At 46.9% G+C, this 20806-nt stretch overlaps 1 protein-coding gene across 18 annotated transcripts in view; it reads right to left on the reverse strand.

Annotated features, from left to right (window-relative positions):
- BAALC (BAALC binder of MAP3K1 and KLF4) overlaps positions 1 to 20806 on the reverse strand; it is a 130138-nt gene that overhangs the window by 88394 nt on the left and 20938 nt on the right. Inside the window, exon 1 of one of the 18 annotated variants that reach the window (XM_045896125.3) lies at positions 1935 to 2253. The exons of 16 other annotated variants lie outside the window; for them this stretch is intronic. In XM_045896125.3, coding sequence (XP_045752081.1) covers positions 1935 to 2094 — 160 coding nt within the window. In that variant the 5' untranslated portion in view covers positions 2095 to 2253. Of the gene's footprint in view, positions 1 to 1934; positions 2259 to 20806 lie in introns of those variants that run through there. One more of the 18 variants, XM_064588016.1, reaches the window with a different exon arrangement.

A 20806-nucleotide genomic window follows, 5' to 3' on the forward strand; every position in this document is an offset into this window, starting at 1 on the left:
GAGCAGCTGCACGATGAGAAAGGCACTTTGAAGAATCTAGGTTGAATGGGTCCAAGTGGGCAAACTTCAGTAGCAAGGACATCTTGAGGACCACCTGCCTGGCAAGGCTGCCCCATATTTGGCAAGGAACCACAAATGAGCATGCTTGTCCTAGGCCCTACCTGCTGCAGGGCCCTGATCTGATGAGGCACAGTGGGATAGGAGTCAGGATGGCAGACTAAAAAGGAATAAGTACTGGAAATGAATATTTAGCCATCCCATAATAACCATCTCATACCCACACACGTAGGTACACACACCATATACTCCCAGTTACCAAGGCAACCAGTCCTTGAAGCTGTACTTTTTTTTTCACACTAGATCTTTTCAACCATTTTTCCTTGGAGTGCAGCTCTGGCCTTTGACTCTGCTGAGAAGTACCACACCTCCTGGGGAAATGCTGTTAAATCTAACATTTACCAGGTCCCTTGTGAAGGCTTATGTCTTATCCTCATTTCTGACACTGAACTGAGCCAACACATCATTTGGAGATTTGCTGAAAGCACCAGCAACACAAAGTAACCATTATGATTACTGCTGTGAGTCAGAAACATTAGAGACAAATACAGTGTTATGTCTTCCACCATTTTTTTTCACTGACAGTTCTTGCTTTTTTAAAAAAAGGGACTCACCAAGTTCATATGAAAAAGGAGCCAGCTTTGGTCCTACAAGATGGAGGGACTGATTCTTAAAATTAAAACGGCAGCTCTTACGTAGGAAGCATGGATTTCGGATTATTGAACTTTTAAGAGTATTTCACATTTCTTTCCTCCTCCTTATAATATACAGTATGCTTCAAATTAACCTCATTTTCTATCTCAGATTTCATTATTCAAAAATGCCAACAACATAAAGGGGTCTGGAAAGAGTTAAAATATTTTATGCAAATAAGGATCTGGCTTTTGACAACATCCATATACTAAGTAGTGAGGTATTCTCCTTTTCCACCAACACATTTATGACTAAAGGTCAGTCTGTGGCAACAGACTATTTTCATTTCTACTCTACAATTATTAGTGTCTCCTTTAAAAAAAAAATCTGATGTGTGACCCGAGGAGAAAGTTCTTTGCATATTCTTCTGTTAAATTTCTGCTACTGGGGGAATGGTGAGAGTATGTGATTTACAGCCCTAGTCCACGCCTGTGCCCTGCCTCATATGAAGCAGGGAGGCACCACAGGGTGGGGAGAGAGTCCTCACTCAGGAACACCTGCTGGAGAAGTAAGCTTAAGTGCAGAATTAGTGATGGGGTGGGCAGGCGTGCACTGTGCCCTGGATCCTGGTTTTCGCAGCCCGAGGGAACTCCTTCCCTGCAGGGAGAGAAGGGGAAGCGAAGGGGAAGCGAAGGGGAAGCGAAGGGGAAGCGAAGGGGAAGCGAAGGGGAAGCGAAGGGGAAGACTCCACCCAGGCAATCTGGGTCAGGCGCCGTGTCTATAAATCAAGGCAGAGAGGGTCCAGGCGGCGGGTGGATGGAGACGTGGCCGGATCGGGTACACAAGGGCCGGCGTGGGGTGTGTGTGTGTGTGTGTTGGGGGGGAACGAAGCGGGACAGAGGCGAAGGCAGGCGGGCCGGCGTGCGCGTGGGCTGAGGGGCAGGTGTGCGTGTCAGGTGGGCTGTCCTCCCAGCGATGCATGGGTCCCCGCACTGAGCGAGCACTGGCGGAGGCAGGGAGCTGGGTTCCCCGCGGCTCCGGGGATTGGCTCAGCCTCTGTAAGGGTCTCGCGCTGACCCCACTCCCTGGGCCTGGGTCTGTCGGTCTGTCTTCCTCACCGCCCCCCCAGCCCCCTACCACCCGGACGGAAATCTCAGGCTGCCCCTGGCGCCCCTCATCCCTCCCGCTTCTCTGTCGGCTCCGGCCTCCCGGCGCCTGGGGTCCGCAGGAGCCGCCTCACTCACCCGCGTGCAGGCCGCCCGCCTCGGGGCCGCTGTCGGTGGCCGCGGCGCTGGGCGGCGCGTCCGAGTCGGTGTAGGTGAGCCAGGTGGACTCGGTCTCCCGGGTCCAGCTCTCGTAGTAGCGGGGCTCGATGGCATCGGCCCGGCTACTGCCACAGCCCATTCTCCCGCGCTGCGGTCGCGCCTGGCGGCCCCTCGGCTCACGGCTCCGGCTCCCGCGGGAGCGGCGGCGGCTGCTCAGCCCCGGCAGCGCAGCCCAGGCGGCGACGGCGGCGGCGACATCGTGCCCCCGCCCGCCCGTGCCGAAGCCAGGCGCCCAGCTCCCGCCGCGCCCCCCGCCCCCTACGCGTCGCCCTCTCCCCGCGCCCCTCCTCCCCGCCTCCCAGGCCCTCCCTTCCCTCGTTCCCCTCCCCTCCCCCTCGTCCCCCGCTCCCTCCCTCGGAGCGCCCAAGCTGGTCGGGGGCGCAGGAGCGGTGGCCAGAGAACGAGAGGAAGGCGGGGTCCCAAGAGCGGTTCGGCCTCGCGGGCTGGGGTCACGCTACCAGGGTCCTGTGCATCCATCCGTCCGCACATTCCCCCGTTCACCCATTCATGCATGTATCCTTCTTCCCACTTTCCTCCTCTCCTTCCTTCCTTCCATTCATCTATTCTGGGAAGAACTGAAGCGCTTAGGAAGGGATCCCAAGCGTTCTGGCCACTTGTTTCAAAAGCAGTAAAGCTGAGGACAATCTCCCCCCTGCCCCCCAAAATGGGCAGAAAGTAATGCCACTAAGAATTAAGGAACAGTCAGAGACCTTTTCTGGTCTTAGCTGGTTTGGAGAGTAGGGAATGGGGCCTATGATTTCTGAGGGAGTTGGGCTAGACTCTATCACTAACACCTCTCCAGTTCTGTGACTTTTAACTTTGTTTTCAAGAAAGCAAAACAGGACCAGGAACCGTTGAGCATCCAGGACATCCTCTCTGGATGAGGCTGGCAGGCATGGCTGGCTTCCCTCCAAGCCCACCTGCAGCCTTGACATTCCTGTGTGCACAGCCCAGCTGTCAGCCCTTCATTCATTCCCTGTTGCACACTCAGCAACTTGTTGCACACTAGAACTCAGACCTGGGTGGGCCAATGAATTTGCCTGTCCCAGAGAAGCCAGAACACCTGGTAAAAGAAGAAAACTGCCCTGGGCGCCTGGGTGGCTCAGATGGTTAAGCGTCTGCCTTCGGCTCAGGTCACGATCCCAGGGTCCTGGGATAGAGTCCCGCATCGGGCTCCCTGCTCAGCGGGGAGCCTGCTTCTCCCTCTGCCTCTCTCTCTCTGATGAATAAATAAATTTGAAAAAAAAGAAGAAGAAGAAAACTGTCCTTAAAGGAGAGGGCTGGAAAGGGGAAGAACTGGAAGAATAAATCCTCAGTGATCCAGCTCTGCCAGAATAGAACGTGATGTTGAATGAATATCGTTTTCATTCATTCAACATATATTTACTAAATACCTATTATGGCAAAACATTGCTAGTATATATATAATACCCATATAATATATTGTGTATATTACCCATTGTATATAGACTGTAGTGTGTACTGTTTGATATACATCTTATAAAGTATATAGAATAAAAGTATAGTATTCATTATATCCTACATAATGTATAGAATGTAGACTACATTGTCTATAATACATAGCATCTAGTAAATAGACCAAGTCTAGGGCATTGCCTTCAAATACTGTTCATCAAATATTTTCTTAATGAATTAATGACAAGAGGCAATATGGGGATGTGGTTAAGAGCACAGATCTAGGGCCAAACTCTCTGAGTTTGGAGCTTGGCTCTGCCACTTACCAAATGAATGGCCTTGGGTAAGTTTCCTAACCTCTCTGTGCCTCAGTTTCCTCATCTGTGAATGGGGATAATAAATGGTCTAAGTACGTGTAAAGTGCTTGGGAGTGTGCCTGGCACATAGAAAGCACTCAATGTTAGCTATCATGCACATTTGGGGCAAGAAGCAAAAATGGCATTTCTGTCCCTTAAAGAGGAAATCACTGAAATATTATATTCACATGAGATAATGTCTGTGAAGTTCTTAGCACATAGAAGTTTGGTAAATCGTATTTTTTCTTTTCCCTCCTTCCCTTTTCCTTCCTTTATGATGTTACTAGCAACCTTCCTGCAAATTTCTTACCACCATTCCTACATAATCATCACCGACAGAGCAACATTCTATTTTTTCATGGAATCTCTTCTGCTGTTATATAACACCACAAATTCAGAAAATTTTTGAACCTAGAAAAAGTTAGAGATCAGCTGATCCAGTCCTTTGATTTTACCAACTAGGAAATCATAGTCCAGAGAGGTTTGTGGTATCACCCAAATCACAAAGTAAAGTGTGATCTCTGGCAGAAATGAAGTTTCAATCCGTGTGCTTGGGCCTCAGACTGCTGGCTCTGTACTCTTTTAATTATAACTCTTTAGTTGGTACTGAATTTTCTCCCAAAACTTTAGAAACAAATGTAATAAATTAAATGTAAATATGAAAAGTGTAATAAATTATCTTAAACCATCTGTTCCAAATCTATAACTCAACTGGCATGAATTGGTCACCTTTTTTCAAGTTTAAAAGAAACAACAGGAGGGGCGCCTGGGTGGCTCAGTCATTAAGCATCTGCTTTTGGCTCAGGTCATGATCCCAGGGTCCTGGGATCGAGCCCCACATTGGGCTCCCTGCTCAGCGGGGAGCCTGCTTCCCTCTCCCTCTGCTGCTCCCCTTCCTTGTGCTCTCTCTCTCTCTCTGTGTCAAATAAATAAATAAAATCTTTTAAAAAGAAAAAGAAAAAGAAAAGAAACAACAGGGACATTCAGTGGGTTAAGCATCCAACTCTTGACCTCAGCTCAGGTCTTGATCTCAGGTTGTGAGTTCAAGCCCTGCATTGGGCTCCATGCGTGGAGCCTACATACATACATACATATATACATACATACATACATACAATAAAAGCAACAACAAAGAATAATTATTTTAAAGGAAGGAGGGTTGCAACAAGGAATTGAAAGCCTTAGCCAAAGCCATCCTGAGCAATGAAGTACATTATGCCTTTAAAAACTATTGCGGAGGGGCGCTTGGGTGGCTCAGTTGGTTGGGTGACTGCCTTCAGCTCAGGTCATGATCCTGGAGTCCCAGGATCGAGTCTGCAACGGGCTCCCTGCTCAGCAGGGAGTCTGTTCTCCCTCTGACCCTCCCCCCTCTTGTGCTCTCTCTCTCTCAAATAAATAAATAAAATCTTAAAAAAACAAAGAAACAAACAAACTATTGCTGAATGGTATTTGTAACGTGATGGGATTCTCAGAATGAAGTATCTGTGGCTTTAAGAGCCCTGGTGGTGGGTATCACCCCTGGCTTGTTTCTGTGGAAACTAGAGCAGAGGGCTTTAGGGACCAAAGCCCTTTCACCTCCAGATCTTATTTATGTGGCCTAGCATCACAGAGCTCTGCCCAACTGTCAGCGAGCTGAAGAAAGGCGACCTTCACTGAGACAGTCACAGTCCAGGACAGAACAGAGGCTCTGCAGGACCTTCAACCTGTCCTCAGGATCAGTCATCTGAAAAAAGAATACAGACAGATTCACTGCCTTCTACGTTTCGAATTTTACAAGCAAAAAAGTAACACAAATGAGCAGCTATAGCAGCAGTAATTTTGGCCAACAGGATGCAGACCCCAGGTACATCTCTTTAGTCCTGAATGCCAAACCTCAGCAAGTATCCCACAACTCCAAATTCAGTGAGCAAACCAGAACTGTAGCCCCATGCCCTCTGTCTGGAGGATTCTCAAGTAGTTTCCACTGAGCATCCCTCCTGTTCCCCAATCTTGACCAGCTGACACATCCTCATGGATCTACAAATTCTAATTTTGCTGTAAAGGAAAAGAGCTCCACGTTAGCGCCCCAAAGCACAAAATCTAATTGCATTCCTCACATCTGGGTAAAAAAAAGGTGAGCGAAGTGTCACATGGGCCCATTTCCTCCTCTCTCACCCTTAAAAAATGACTCCAACCCTGGGGAGATGTGTGGCACTGGAGTTCAGGAAATACAAGGTAAACATGACAACTGGAGTAAAAACAAAGAGAAACTGAAATATTAAAACAGCAAGAAGATAAATGAGTTTTGGATTTGGTTTAAGAAGTTAGAAAGGGTGAAAGCAGAAACTTGGAAAAAAGAAAGTAATTGCATGTTACCCCAAGTGAAACTAAACACTGTAAATTCTTCCCCATGAATCTTTAAACCAAGTAAATCTCAGGAGAGGAGAGGTCAGCTCCTCTGGGTTAATTCTAAAGAGATTCAGCAAATTCCTTCAATGTCTTCAGAATTTATCTCGGCGCCTGGATGAATGTCCTGTGGCGCTTTGTTATATCCCAGAGGAAAACCCAGGACAAAGCAGTTGCCAGTGTTTCCAAGTTTCTGATTTCAGTATAGTTCCTTTCTGTGTAGGACTAGCTCATTGATAAGGTGTAATGAATAACCAATTTGTTCTCTCAATGGGGAGAATAAGCCACATTCTCCTGGAAACGGCCTGGAGAGGAAAATCAGATGATGAAGTGGATGTGTAATGTTTTAAAATGACAGGACTTCAAATTGTAGACTATAATAGTTGGAAGAAAAGGGGACTGAATTAGAGGTGAGAAGAGATCCAGAGAGCCATAGTCCCACAGGACTAATTTCAGAGACAATTCTGAAAGCCCAGAGAAGGTTTTGATAAAGTGTCCACAGAGCACGACCTAGCACTTTGGCGCCCTCATTATCTATGTTTCCTACCATCACCCTGGGTGAATTCAGTGTTGTTTCCGCACTTCCTCTTCACCTGAAACAAGGAAAGGTTGAATCATTTGCCAAAGGTTACTCTAAATGTCAGGAAGAGGAAGATTAGAGCCTAGATCTCTCAGTCCATACACAGGGAGGCTTCCTTCTCTTTAGGGCAAAGGAAGGGCAGGTTGTAACTTCTGCCCGAGTTTGTAGAAAGAGCATTTTCTATGGCTTTGCATGTTGCTGTCTTTATTTAAAGTGCAGTGTTTTTTAAGAACAATGGTCTCAATTCCATGCATCAGCTCTCTCTGATCGAGCCTTCACCTTGAACCCAGGAAGATTCTGACAGCATGTGAATCGGAAAAGTAGTTTGAGAACGAGCAGGCACTTGTCAGAATATAATCTGATGAAGAGAGAGGAACTGAAAGGGAGAACAGATTCGGTCTGCTGCTGCTGGCAGGGGATTGCGAGTTTACAATGCCAGGAGCCTAGGAATGCAGGGTTTGGGTTTTTAAGGCGAAGCTCAAGTACAGAACAGAATGTTCTCCTCACCTCTGACCATGGCCTAGAGCACGGAGGCAAACTGTAGCTTGGAGCTCTTGACCGTTCTCAGAAATGTTCACGTAGCCTAGAGTAGGCCAGATCATTGAGACGCTTTCTCTGAAAGAAAGCACATACAATTTTTTTGTTTGCCGTTTGCTTACCTACAGGACACTTAACCTGGACCTCCAATCATTAAAGAGATGTGGTGTATCTTATTTATTTCCCTTTGCAAAGAGTTGCTTGCCTTACTGAGTCAGAGCAAATAAAAATGAGTCCCAGGCAAGTGAAAACATACAAATTAATTTTCATATTTATTATATTGCTCCTTAGAGTGGGGCAGGCTGTTAACTGTACTTATGTATAATGTTAGACCACAGCATGGCAAAGCTCAGGGGAACAGATGGTGACTTTTGTTCATCTTTCCCAGATGAAGGCGGACCACAGTCAGTTACTCTGTTGATGCCATCTTGGTTGTTGCCACTGGAATTGACTGCCTTCATCAGGGAAGGTATAGATGTAAGAGACAGGGGTGAGATGCAGGAAAGTCAGGCCATCTCTCAATCCTGTCCCTGTAAAATTAACATGGAAAGGAGGTTCAGTTTGCTTTCTGCTAGTCTTCAGTCAACAGAAAAGTAATCGCCTTATCCTACATGAAAAACATGACTTCCTGATTATAGTAAAGAGAGGGAAGGAAAAAAAATGAGCAGGGCAGACACCAGGTCTTTCATTTGTAATAACCCAGTGAAAACACTGCCTCCTGAGAGAGCTGGTCGCTCAGGGGCTGATGGGAGAGCAGCTGAGGCAGCATGTGGGGCATTCTGAAGACTGAAGTTGTCCAGATACATGAAGCTCCCGATACACTACCCAGGAGAGGGGGATCCATCTGACTGCCTACATTTCAGGGTCATTAAATCAAGAATTTAGAGTGTTTTTGGCACTTTTGCCCCCCTCGAATGAACCTGTGTTCCAATTCGGACTCCGATGCTTACTCACGTGAGACCAGAGGCACTGTTCTGTGCCTTGCTCTCATCTATGAAATGGACATAAACACAGTACCCGCTTCACAGTGTTGCTAAGAGGGGACAGTGAACACAAGTCCTAACACACAGCGAGTGTTCAACAGAGGCTGGCTATTGTTTTAATCTTCAAAACTGTTCTATTCTCATCATTGCTATTCCTTGACTGGCTGGGACGGCTAGGTCTTCTTTCTGTCCCGCTTTTGACATCACGGGGCTGACCTTACACATTCTCCTTCAATGTCCTTAAAGCCTTGGCCTCCTCAGAGCAAGACAGAGCAGGAACAAGCCAAGTGAACCCCAAGGGGGCTCCAAATGTACGGAGGCACCTCTCCCTTGGTGTCTCCACCTCTGGCCAGAGAGGCAGAGCTCAGAGGCAGGACCAGCTTTCTACACAGACGCAGCTGCATTTTTCACCCAGAGGCGACATGGAAACCAACTGGGGGCTCTGGAGGGTGACCATGCCCGCAAGGACGCCCTTTCTGATAAACAGTGCATCAGATGGACCTTTGGTGCCCACCGACAGGCTTCCCAGACTGCAGCAGGTATGCTCAGGGGGCAGGCAGTGGTCTTCCACCCAGCTCCCATGACTAATTCTAGCGAACAGTTATGGAACACTTGTACGTCCCAGTCTCTCTATAACAGGCACTTTGCCTACGGATTAGCTCATTTAATCCTCACAGCAATACCAGGAGGTAGGTGCTATTAAAAGCCCCATTTTTATAACAAGACACTGAGACTTACAGAGGTTAAGTGACTTGTCTAATGTCAAGCATAATACCAAAGCCAAGATTTAAACACAGGTACAGGCAACACCAAAGTGCACCCATTGATCACATTGCCAGTGCCAGTCTTCCATTTGAGAGCTGTTCAGATGGGGCTGGCTACCTGCAAACATCTAAGGAGAGGTCTTCTCCAAGGGCAACCCCATTTGGAAAAGCTACATGTGCTCCTACTATTCACAGGAGGAAAAATGAAGATTAGTAGAGCCTTGGGAGAAATTTTCCAGTTTCAGGCAGTATCTATGCTGTTAGTAATCCTATTTGGAATTGAGAAAAATGAAACAGTTACTGGAAATAGGATGAAAAATACTCCACACTTTAGAACTCCCTCGTAAACAGTCACATGACCGAATCCAGGAACAAGCCATGAATGTGAGAACAATGATTTGATCTCTATGTTGATTACCTATATTGCATAGGGTGTTTATCCTGGCAGTGCTGGGGAGAAACAAGCTAGTAAAAATTATGTGTGGGCTGCTAGAATGTTTTATCTGCATTGTTGATTTTACCTCCTGATAGATTCCTTCATAAGGTTGAATTAACTGATGTGCATTTCAAGTTCTCAGCTAACAGCAAGCAACTCACTTAGGAATCTCAGGGAATGGGGCGCCTGGGTGGCTCAGTCGTTAAGCGTCTGCCTTCGGCTCAGGTCATGATCCCAGGGTCCTGAGACTGAGTCCCTCATCGGGCTCCCTCCTCAGCAGGAAGCCTGCTTCTCCCTCTCCCACTCCCCCTGCTTATGTTCCCTCTTGCTGTCTCTGTCAAAAAATAAATAAAATCTTAAAAAAAAAAAGGAATCTCAGGGAAATGCTGCCATCACAGGTCAGAAAGCAGGCAGTTTCATGCTTATCAAAGCATCTCAAATAATAATAGAAGTAGGATGGGGGAAGGGGGAGAGAAAAGGCACCTTCCTGAATAAGCCCTATACAGGAAGAACAGTATATCTCTTTTGGTCCCTCAAAAATGTACGGAGACATTTTAGGGGGAAAAGGTATGGGGGGGGAGATGATTAGAGAATTAAAGAAAAGTAAGTGGTCATGGTGAGGAACAAGTTAAAGCTAAATATCTAAATCTCTCTGGACAAAGCTCAGGGGAACTCTACTTGCTTCAGAGACTGAAAGCCTCCTGGGAAGATTTGGGAAAAGCAAGCTTGCTCATAAAGGAAGGTCTTAGCAGTCAGAAAGAAGGCAGGCTCTTAGTGCAGCCTCACAGTGGTTATCCAGATTCACCTCCTGCCCCACGCATGTCCCCAGGCTTCCAAATTCTCTTCCTCTATGAACTTGTGCCCAAGCCTATAGAAAGGAGGCGACTGGAAGCAAAATGAGAAAATAGTTCCACTCGAAGCTGTCTGTGGTGGTTGCCAGGGGTGGGGGGTGGAGAGCAGGTGAAATGGGTGAAGGTGGTCAAAAGGTAGAACTTCCAGTTATAAAATAAATAAGTCCCGGGGATGTAATGTAGAGCATGGCGCCCATAGGTAAATGATACTGTGTTGCATATTTGAGCATTGCTGAAAGTAGATGGATGGTAACTAGACTTCTTGTAGTGATCATTTCACAATATGTACAGATAGGGAATCGCTATATTGTCCATCTGAAGCTAATATATGTCAATTATACTCAATAAATAAGATTTTTAAAAGTTTTACAGCTGTCTGGTATTAGGGCATAAATTTCACTCCTCTGGCACTCTACTAACCAGATGAAACACACAGAAAAGTAAGAGAGGTGTGTGGTCTGGCATGTCTAGGGCTCCTAACAGGAGACTGCAGTGCCTAGAAGTGGTGGCACCCAGGGAAATAACAAGGGTGCCCAGCAGAGAAGCCATGGCATCTGGTGGAGACATGGCAACAAGTGTGAATTTTGTTATAAGAACAACACAAAGTATTTTTCTCAGAAGAGAAACTAATCTGCTGTTCGGTTTTTAAAAGATCACTTGGGTGGAGAACTGATTTTAGGGAGCCAAGAAAATAAGTAGGGAGACCAGTTCACAGACTGCTGCAATCATCAAAGCAAGAGACAGACAACAGTAGCTCACAGGCTCGGGAAGGTGGCAGTGAAGATGGGAAAAATGGACAGACTGGAGGCACATTACAGAGGGAGAGTCAGGAAGGCCGGCTGATGTTTTGGATGTCAGGGGTAAGGAAGAGGGAGAAAACAAGAATGACTCTCTGATTTCTGCTTGAGTAGCAGGGTGGGTAAGAAAGACTGGATAAGAAATAAATTTAGAGAAAAAAAATCAGGAGTTCCACTTTAGATGCTTCGAAGTTAAACATGTCTGGGAGTTGAGAGAAGATGGGAGATCAAGGAAGGTCAGTGGTGGAGCCATGAACAAAAGTGTGGGGTTCCCTAAGAAGAGAGGAGAGAGTGGAGAGGGAGAGAAGGGAGGGTGGTCTGGGACCAGCCCTGAAGAGACCACTCTTCAGAGGATGGGTAGAGGAAAATGAACTTGAGAAGAACATGAGAAGGGGACATCAAAGAAGCGGGAGGTGGTATCCCAGAAGCAGAGAGAAAAGGACCTGCCAAGAAGAGGGCATTCAGTTCTGACAAAAGCTGCTGAGAGGTGGTGTAGGTCAGGGACAAAGAACAGCGTGCTGGATTTGGGAACATGGAGTCACTGGTGACCTTGGTGAGAGAGAGGTCAGTGGGGCCGGGGCCGGAGCCAATAAACAAATGAACACACGCATCCAACTCTACTCCCTCTTGAAACCCCACATAAACCCCAATAACAGGACTATCTTTACCGTAAACCCAGAAGGACAGTGAGAAGGGGAGAGCATGAAACAACCACATTTGGAAAGCTGAAAATCCCATAGATAAGCTGTAACTGATAAAGCAGACTGAAGAAAGCTGCATCTGAGTCAGCAGTGAGGAAGCCTCGAACCAACACAACTGACACTTTCAAAGTCGCAGAGACTGGCGGCACCAGGAAACTTTAAAAGTAGAGGTAAGGCAAGGGGGCTGGGAATTGGCATGAGAACAAGGAGAACTGGTTGAAAGGAGTCTTAAAAATAATTGTATATGCAGAACCCCCACCATGTCCTGAATAGTCTTTTACTGCTCTCCCTCAGATGGGCTTCATTCTCTGGAAAGATAAAACAATGGGTCTCTAGGCTGGGGTACCAAGCAGGAAGATGAGGAGACTGTATGCTTACGTATGCTGAGACTCCTTGGGGCTCTTTCCCCTCCTCACCTTCCAGAACACAGGCAAGGAAGATTCTCTTGGGAAATTGTCCAGTCCAGAGGCAAGATACCTGCATCAGGGTTACCCAAGTGAACAGTCAGGCCAGAGTGCCCTCCTATGAAGGTCACAGTTGATAAGCTCTACTCATGTTAACAAAGCTTCAAACCAGCTTTTTGGCCCCCACTGTCAAGCATAAGCAGACAGCAACTATTACAAGATATCTGCAGAAAGCCTGTCATATGAAAGAGCTACTTAGAGAAAATAAAGACTATATAAGAGGAAAAAAACTTCCAGAAAATAATATACGTTTAGTATCCTCAGAGATATTAGAGGAGATGCTACAACCATGAAAGAAAAACAGATTGCAAGTAAAATAGGACCTTCAGAGGACAAACAACAACAAACTAGAGTCCTTGGCAATTAAATTTAAGATGGTAGAAATGAAAGACTCAGTAGAAGGGCTAGAAAAATAAAACTTAGGCAAAAAAGCCATTAAGATGGAGTACAGGAAAGAAAATATACGGAAATTAGAGGATCTGCCTAGGAGTTCCAATACCCAAATAATAGGAATCCCAGAAAGAGATATGAAAACACAGAGGGAAGGAAATCATCAATGAAATAATTCAAGAAAATTTTCTAGAGTTGAACTGTCGAAATAGATGAAGGCAAACCTATCCCGAAGCACATCATTGTAAAATTTCAGAACACTGGGGACACAGAGGAGAGCCTACAGGCGTCACAAGAGAAAACAGGTGACATTCAGAGGATTAAGAATCAGAATGTCTTTGGACTTCTCAATCATAACACTGGAGGCTAGATCAAAGTGGAACATTGCCTTGAAAATTCTGAAGAAGTTATTTTCAACCTAGATTCTTTTTATACCCAGCCCAACCATCTATTAAGTAAAATCTTAGAATACAGGCAGTTTCATTTGCAAGGTCCTCCCAAATCTACCTCCCATCCACTTTTCTCAAGAAGTAACTGGAAGATGTGCCCCACAAAAACAGGAAGGAAGAAGAGTTTAGACTCAGGACCGAAAAGAAGATGAAGAGAATCCCAGGCTGATGGTGAAGGGACCTCCTAAGAGACAGTGCCAACTACACCAGCTCAGGAAGGCAGACTGGAGAAGAACTAAATTTGCAAAGGTCAGAAGGTTCTGGAAGAGATTTCCTCAAGAGGATAAACAAAATTGATAGCTAAATCTAAATGATTTGAGAGGAGAGTTAAATAGTGACAGCTTGAAGTTGAACTGGTGATAAGTACATGGAAACTAAGCAAATAAAAAAAAGGCATTCCCAGGGAAAATTAAAGATTGTATAAGAAAGAAAAAGTCATCTAAATTTATGACATAGTCAACTCTCAATATCTTAATAAAATAAAAACTGATTTTTGAATCAAGCAAACCTGTAATGTAACCATATCCTTAATCTGATGTAAGAGTGTACGTGAGTGCTGTGGGAAGAAGAAGAAATGATGGAAAAAATGAGAGTCAAATCTTCACTCTCTCTAAGGGGGAGTCAGTAGATAAAATTGCCTAAAAGTCCCTGAAATTGAGGGATCAAGAAGCAACTTGATATTAGCATTTTATTTAAAAACACAGAATTAAATGCCAAAAAGAAAATCAGCAAAAAGAATTATAAGTAGCTGTCTTTCATGGGGGAAACAGAGTAGGGGACTGTTTTTCATAACAAGCCTTATAGAACTACTTGGCTAAAAAATGTGTGTGAATCACCTCACTAAAATTAGAAACCAAAGAGAAAAGAAGGTAAATGGAAAGTGAAGAAGTGATGGGGGCATGTATAGCCAAGTTTTTGAGATATTTGGTTCTAAAGGGGATTAGAATAGTGAGGATAGGGTAGCTTGAGTCAAGGGTGGTTTTTTTAAAGATGGGAAATGGAGCACATTTGGCATGAGAATTATCTACCAAGGGGGTGGGGGGGAGAAGCTGATGGTGTAGCAGAGGGAGGATTCCAGAAGGAGCAAAGTCCCTGAGAAGATTAGAGGGATGGAATCCCAAACCCACAGAGTGGGGACAGACGTTGATATGGGAGGAACATCTCCTTCCCTGAAATGAGAGGGAAGAAAAAGATAGGCGCAGACACAAATAACACTGTAGAATTTGTTGGGACTCTGCTTTTTGCCTTGTCAGGCCTCAACAAGATACTCTGGGTGCAACCCAGTGGAAAACACCTACAGTTATCTGAGAAGTCACACACAGACCATCTCCTGGCATGTTCCTGTCTCCTTCAACCCTCCTACGGTGTGGGATGCCAAACTGCCTCTGCTGAATAACTCCCACAATGGATTACCCTTTTATCTCACAGGAATAAGCACGTCTACCTTTGAAAATAAAGACTTCCACTGGTCATGTGCTGGATTCAATATTCTGGGGGGCCCTCCTGCTGCAAAATGACTACAGTTACGGATGCAACACTGGGCTTACAGGAAATTGGGGAAGTTGCCAAGGCACCCCTCCCCAGAAAAAGGAGCAGACCAGAAATGGAAATTCGAGCTGCAAGCAGTGATCAGGCAGGGAAGAACAGAACTGTCCTCTGAGCAAATGGTGGTAGCAGTGGCATGGTCCAGATACAACCCTTGAGCCAGTGGCCAGGGGGAGGAGCCAAGCCTTGGACTCTTCCATTAGGCTACCATTCTAGAAGACATCTGAGTGGTTCCAAGTTAGCAGCGCTTGGCAGAAACAGATGCAAATCCTTCCTAAAGAGAGAATCCCCAATTTAAACCTGGGAGATTCCCACAGATGAAGATCTAACAAATATGAGTGTACACTCAGAGATTGGCAGGCCCAGGAGGGGCAACACCACCATGAGTGAGAGTCAGCAGACACATTTTTACGAAAAGATAGGAAAAGGAGATTAAAACAAACAACCCCTGTGTTTTGCTTTCATACCACTATCACCTGAGTTACTAAAATGCACATTCCTGGGTCCAAGTCCAGGCCCACTGAGATGGGGCCCTGGGGGTTGAGCCTGGGAATCTGCATTAATATTCTCCACAGAGAGAAAACCAGACACATAGACCTGGCCTTCCTTTCCGTAATCATATTCCTGTAGCTTTTACTGTCCACTCATCAAGATATGATCACAGCAGGCTCATCCATTCAAAAGCTAAAGCAAAACTTAAGAAAATAGCTAAACAAGATAGCGCCCCCTAGTGCCAGCAAGATACAAGGACAGAGTTGGCATGGATCCTATCTCTCCGGTTAGAAGCAACATGGCCCTAGTCTATCCAGCCCCAGAGCGCTGCAGCCATCACTGTGCTGGAATCCTGCTCACACTTTTGTGACTACGATGCATCAAATACTGTGCCTGAAGACAATGGGAAGTGGGAACCATAATAACTAACATCATAGCTTAAGGTGTTCACCGGGCAGTTACACGTGCTTAGAGAATCCATGGGTGGGCTGTTAGGAGACTCTGCAGAAGGGACTAAGAAGGGACTGGAAGAACTCACTTCCAAAGAAAGATAGGCATAGGCTGGATCCAAAGACAATGAGCCCATTTCAAATAGAAGACTGATTTTAAGCACAACGGAGGCTGATTCTAATTTACTTGGCCCAACTTCCATGGCCCTTATTCTGGGGAGAATATTGGACAAAAACAAACAAACAAACAAGACAAAAATGCCAACAAAATATAGCACTGCTTTGAAATTTTGCATCTTAAGGAGCACGGGACAGGCTAGGAGGGTAATGTTAAGTGCCTTGTGGGAAAATTGGCGATGGCAACAGCCAGTCAAAGTTGAATGGCAGCTATGGGCCACACAGGGTAGAGTATTGCCAACAGTCCTATCAGGCTAGCATTACTGTTATTATTTTACAAATAAAGCCGAGTTCAGAGAGGTTGAGTAACTTGTTCGATAACACACAGCAATAAATTGTGGAGCCAAACTTGAACCCAGGACTGCTCAACTTCATAAGGCACATTTTTAAGACTATTTTTTTCCTGATGTGATTGTTTAAGTGGGTGATTTAATTTCAGGTTCTATATTTAGAAAAGTCATTATGGGATGTTCAATGAAAATTCCTTCTCTCACTCCTGCTGCCAGCCACCCAGCTCCCCTCCTGATGGACAACCAGTGTCATTAGATTATGTGTGATATTCCAGAGATATTTTATGAATTTCATTTTGCTGCCCAAGTGATGGCAGATTATACATACTGTTCTGAACCTCACACTTTTTGCTGAGGAAAATGTCCTGTGGATCACTCCATACTGGTACATAAAGGGTTTCCTTGTACTGTTTTCCAGCTGTAGGATCTCATGATGGTGTGGATGCCATGATCCTGTTTACCAGCCCCCGGTCAGCAGACATCATGGCATTTCCATTTTTCAAATAGAGTAGCTGATGCACTTTACTCTGAGCAAACTCTGCACCTCTGCAGGGACCTTGCGATTCTCCCAGGGCGATCAGGCTCCTCTAAACTGAGAGACAGAGCAACACTCCCAGGTTACCTTAACCAGTGGGTGTTTATAGTGAAGGCAGGAAAGAAAGGAAACTGAAAACAGCTAGAGAACAGCAGGGGGCAGAGCAGCTTCTCCCAGGCACCAGGCACCTTTGCGCCCAAAGCAGGTGAGGTGCGCCATGAGCTACCCTCACTCTGCTCCCAAAGCTCCCACTCCCATCCAGTGCACCTGAGTGTCTGCACAGGAGAGGGGAGGGTCTCCAGTGCATGGGCCCCTGGGGAGACTTGGGGAGTGGCTGGCCCATCAGAGACCCTGGGAGCAGGGCCCACCCCTAGTCCCACCAGCTGTAGCCAAGGCGGTGAGGTCAAGTGGGTGAAAATGGGAGGGCCTGTGCATAAGAGGCCATTTCCCTGGAAGGGCTTGGAGCCCCTTAAAGCAAAACAGATGCTTTGGTGGTACCTCTAGCCCAGCGATTTCTGAACTGCTTGAGAGGAATTTAAGTGGACTGGAACTCCTACCAAGCAAGTGAGGCCAGAGTCACAGAGTGCCTGTTAAAGTTACCTTGTTCTTAGATTCAGTCTGAGGGGGGAAAATGATTAAATGGAACCACTTATAAAGCTTTCTAGCTTAAAAAACAAGCTCACATACTTTAGTTCACCAAAGTCTCCGGAAATGGCTATTATCAGTAGCAGTCCCATTTTAGGGATGAGAAAACTGACGCCCGCAAGGTTATGTGGGTTACCTGGGATCACACAGCCAGTAAGCAGTGGAGCTGAGACGCAAATCCAGGCCCTCTGACTCCAGTTTGCGCTTCCTTCCGATTCCTCATCGCTACAGTAGCCCCCCCTTATCAGCGGGGGGAACACACTGCAAGACCCGCAGTGATGCCTGAAACCGAGGACAGTACCGAACCCCAGACACACCATGTTGTTTCCTGGATGCACGTACCTCTGATGCAGTTTCATGCGTAAATCAGGCACAGCAGGACATTAACAACAAAAGAGGAGAACAATTACAACAATATGCTGTAATAAAAGTTACGTGAACGTGGCCTCTCTCTCCGAATAGCTTACCGTAGGTACTCGCCCCTGTCCTGGGGAGGACGTGAGAGGACAGACCGCCCAGCCGCGCCGATCAGGTCACGTGAACGACGCAGGCGTGCTGACGCAGGGTGAGGCTACTAGTGACGTGTGCTGATTGGTCAGGAGGATCATCTGCGGCGGGCGGGGCGGGCTGCGGGGAACTGAAACCGCCGGAAGTGAGAGCACGGGTAAGGGGCTTCTGCACGTGCCTTTTTGCTGTTCCCGAATGGTGGTGCTGCCCACGCCCTCCGTTCGGCCCTCCGTTCCGCTCCCTGTCTGGACTCTCTCGGCCTGTTGCCCTTTACTGGCCTGGTCGAATTCTAAAAGAGTGATGGCCCCCCGTTCCTCTGCGCAGCCCAGGCCTTCCTCCAGAGCCCCAAACTCGTATCGGTCATATCCTCCTGGACACCCCCACGTAACCGCCCAAGTCACCGCAAGGGCAACGTCTCTAGAATGAGACTGCCTGTCTCCCTAAACCGCTTCTCCTCCCTGCTCCCTGTCTCCGGAGCAATGGCTGCCACTTCTCGAGCACGCCGAGCACGCCGTGTGCCATTTTATACTGGCAGCAGAGCGGTACTACCATCCCATTTTACAGGTGAAGAAACCAAGGCACAGAGATGCGCACTGACTTGCACAAGGCCACGGCGCTAAGTAGTTGACAGGCAGGATTCAAACTGAGCTCCACTGTGCAGTGCTCCCTCTCTACGAGACTGCGAACTGTAGGGCCACAGCTGTCCACACCGCTGAACGAGCCAGAAGTCGCGGGGTCGTCCTCCCACTCCTCCCTCCTCACGGTCCCCACAGCTGCTCCAGAGCCAAGTCAACCAGTTCTGCTTCCTAAATGTCTCTCAGGCCCTGCCTTCTCTCCGTTCCTATCACCACTCACTCAGCTCGACCCTCTATGACGGCTTCCCCCATTACTGGAACAGCTTCCTAACTAGTTGGTCTCTAGCATCAGCCCCCGCTTCAAATCCTCTCTGTGAATGAGCCTTCTAAAGTGTACCTGATCATCACACCCCACTGGTTAAGAGCCTCCGAAGGCTTCCTGTTACCCTGAGGATGAACTCTCAACTCGCTGAGCCTGCCATGGCCCGTCCCTCTACACAATCTCTTGCTGGGTCTCTGCGAAAGCCCGTCGCATGATTAATAAAAATGGGCTCACCTCTTGGAGGTTTCCACTAACTGAGCCAGGATGCATCCACTGTCATGGTGCATTCCACCGATACAGGTCATCTACACTGTATTCCAGGGAATTACAGAATGATGCCTGCGTGAGTGCCCTTCATGTGCAGCACAAAGAAAGGCTGAATTATGCAGGAACTACTGACAAGCCTCCAGTAATCCATCATGCTGTTGTTTACCCACTTCATCACTTCTATATTGTCTTTGGTAAAATGTAATTTGGTGTTAGAACAGTGTCACCAATTACCCAGGATGGCAGGATGTTAAGTGTTACTGAGTGATTTATTACTCCACACCTCATAGAAAAGTGCACTTTATAAACTTTCCCAAACTGTTCGACGCAGAGAGCATGATTTGTGCTCTGCAAAGGATTCTGTTGTTGGATGCACATTAACATATTAAAGACCCAGAGAAAACCAGCAATGCTGAAAGGAGAGCAATTTTGTTCAGTTTTCTCTCTGCACATCTATTCAGTAACATCTTTTTAAAAATATATATTTATTTGAGACAGAGAGCATGTGAGAGCATGAGCAGGGGGGAGAGAGCATGAACGGGGGGGGAATGAGAAGGGGAGAGAGCAGGGGGGAGAGGGAGAAGCAGGCTCCCCACGAGCAGGGAGCCTGACGTGGGGCTCCATCCCAGGCCCCTGGGATCATGATCTGAGCCAAAGGCAGACGCTTAACTGGCTGAGCCACCCAAGCGCCCCTATCCAGTAACATCTTCTGAAAGCGTTTTCCCTTCATAGATGTTTGGGGAAGCACTAGAACACAATGCAGAGGCCCTAAAGCCTTCTGAAATTTCACCTACTCTGATGGCAGGATGCAAGCACAGGCCCGCCACTGTCTGGAAAAGCTTTGGTTAATTCCTAACAGTCTTTCAAGATTCAGGTCAGGCATCACTTCCTTCCAGAAACCATTACACACACACACACACAGTCTCTCTCTTTCACACACACACACACACACACACACAGTCTCTCTTTCACACACACACACACGTTTGTGACACATAATTGTATATGATCCCGTAACACCCCTCTTTCATAATACCTCTCTCTATTTTCTTTTGGTTTCTATAGAGAATTGGGCTCAGACTGCCTGGAGCTGAAGGAGCATTACAGGCCCAGGCACTGGAGGCGTGCTGCTAGAGTAGTCCCTGCCCCCCTCCCTCCCAGGTTCAAGTTCAGCAGGAAACCAGGCACGTGACTCCTCAGTGGGCCCAACCCCTTGGTCACATGCCTAATCATGGAAATGAGTACAGGATTTCAGCCTAGACCTTGGATGCCACCTCTCAAGTTGGGGGAAGAAAACCTCTTGGGTAGGACACGGTTTTCAAGAGAAAAGGTGGAGAGAGAGATCCAGGATGGCCCAAACCACGAGTGCATAGCCCAGAGCAAACACAGCCTACGTCTTCTGTCTACTTACCTATCTGCCCAGGCAGACTGTGAGCTCCCTGAAGGTAGACCCGCTCTCTTTTCTCCCTACCCAGCCCCTAGAACCTTACCTGGCATACCTCATTTTGAACCAATGATACATGGGGGCACAAAATATTTAAAGCAAGACTTCTACCTTGAAGGAGTTTATGGTCTAGTTCCAGAGTTAGTATTTATATAGTAAAAATCAATTAACCATTTAAGGGAGCACTTGATAAGGGCCAAATGAGTGATTTGGGGTATTGCCAAAGGAAGTCAAAGAAGGAAACGTTGAGGAAGGGGACCATGGACACCTGAAGCCACCACCCTACCCTCACGAGCCCCCACACCTCAGGAGGAAAGGGAGCCAAGCCAGCTACCCCAGCATGGGGAAACTTTCCTCATCCTGCTACGTCATTTTCCCCATAGATTTTGCCACTAGAATTTGAACAAGTTTGGTTTTAAGAGGGGGAGGGCAGT

This window comes from Mirounga angustirostris, unplaced genomic scaffold (assembly GCF_029215605.1).
Source record: "Mirounga angustirostris isolate CCGP_5_RB_7025 unplaced genomic scaffold, mMirAng1.0.hap1 SCAF_4, whole genome shotgun sequence".
NCBI classification, from domain to species: Eukaryota; Metazoa; Chordata; class Mammalia; order Carnivora; family Phocidae; genus Mirounga; species Mirounga angustirostris.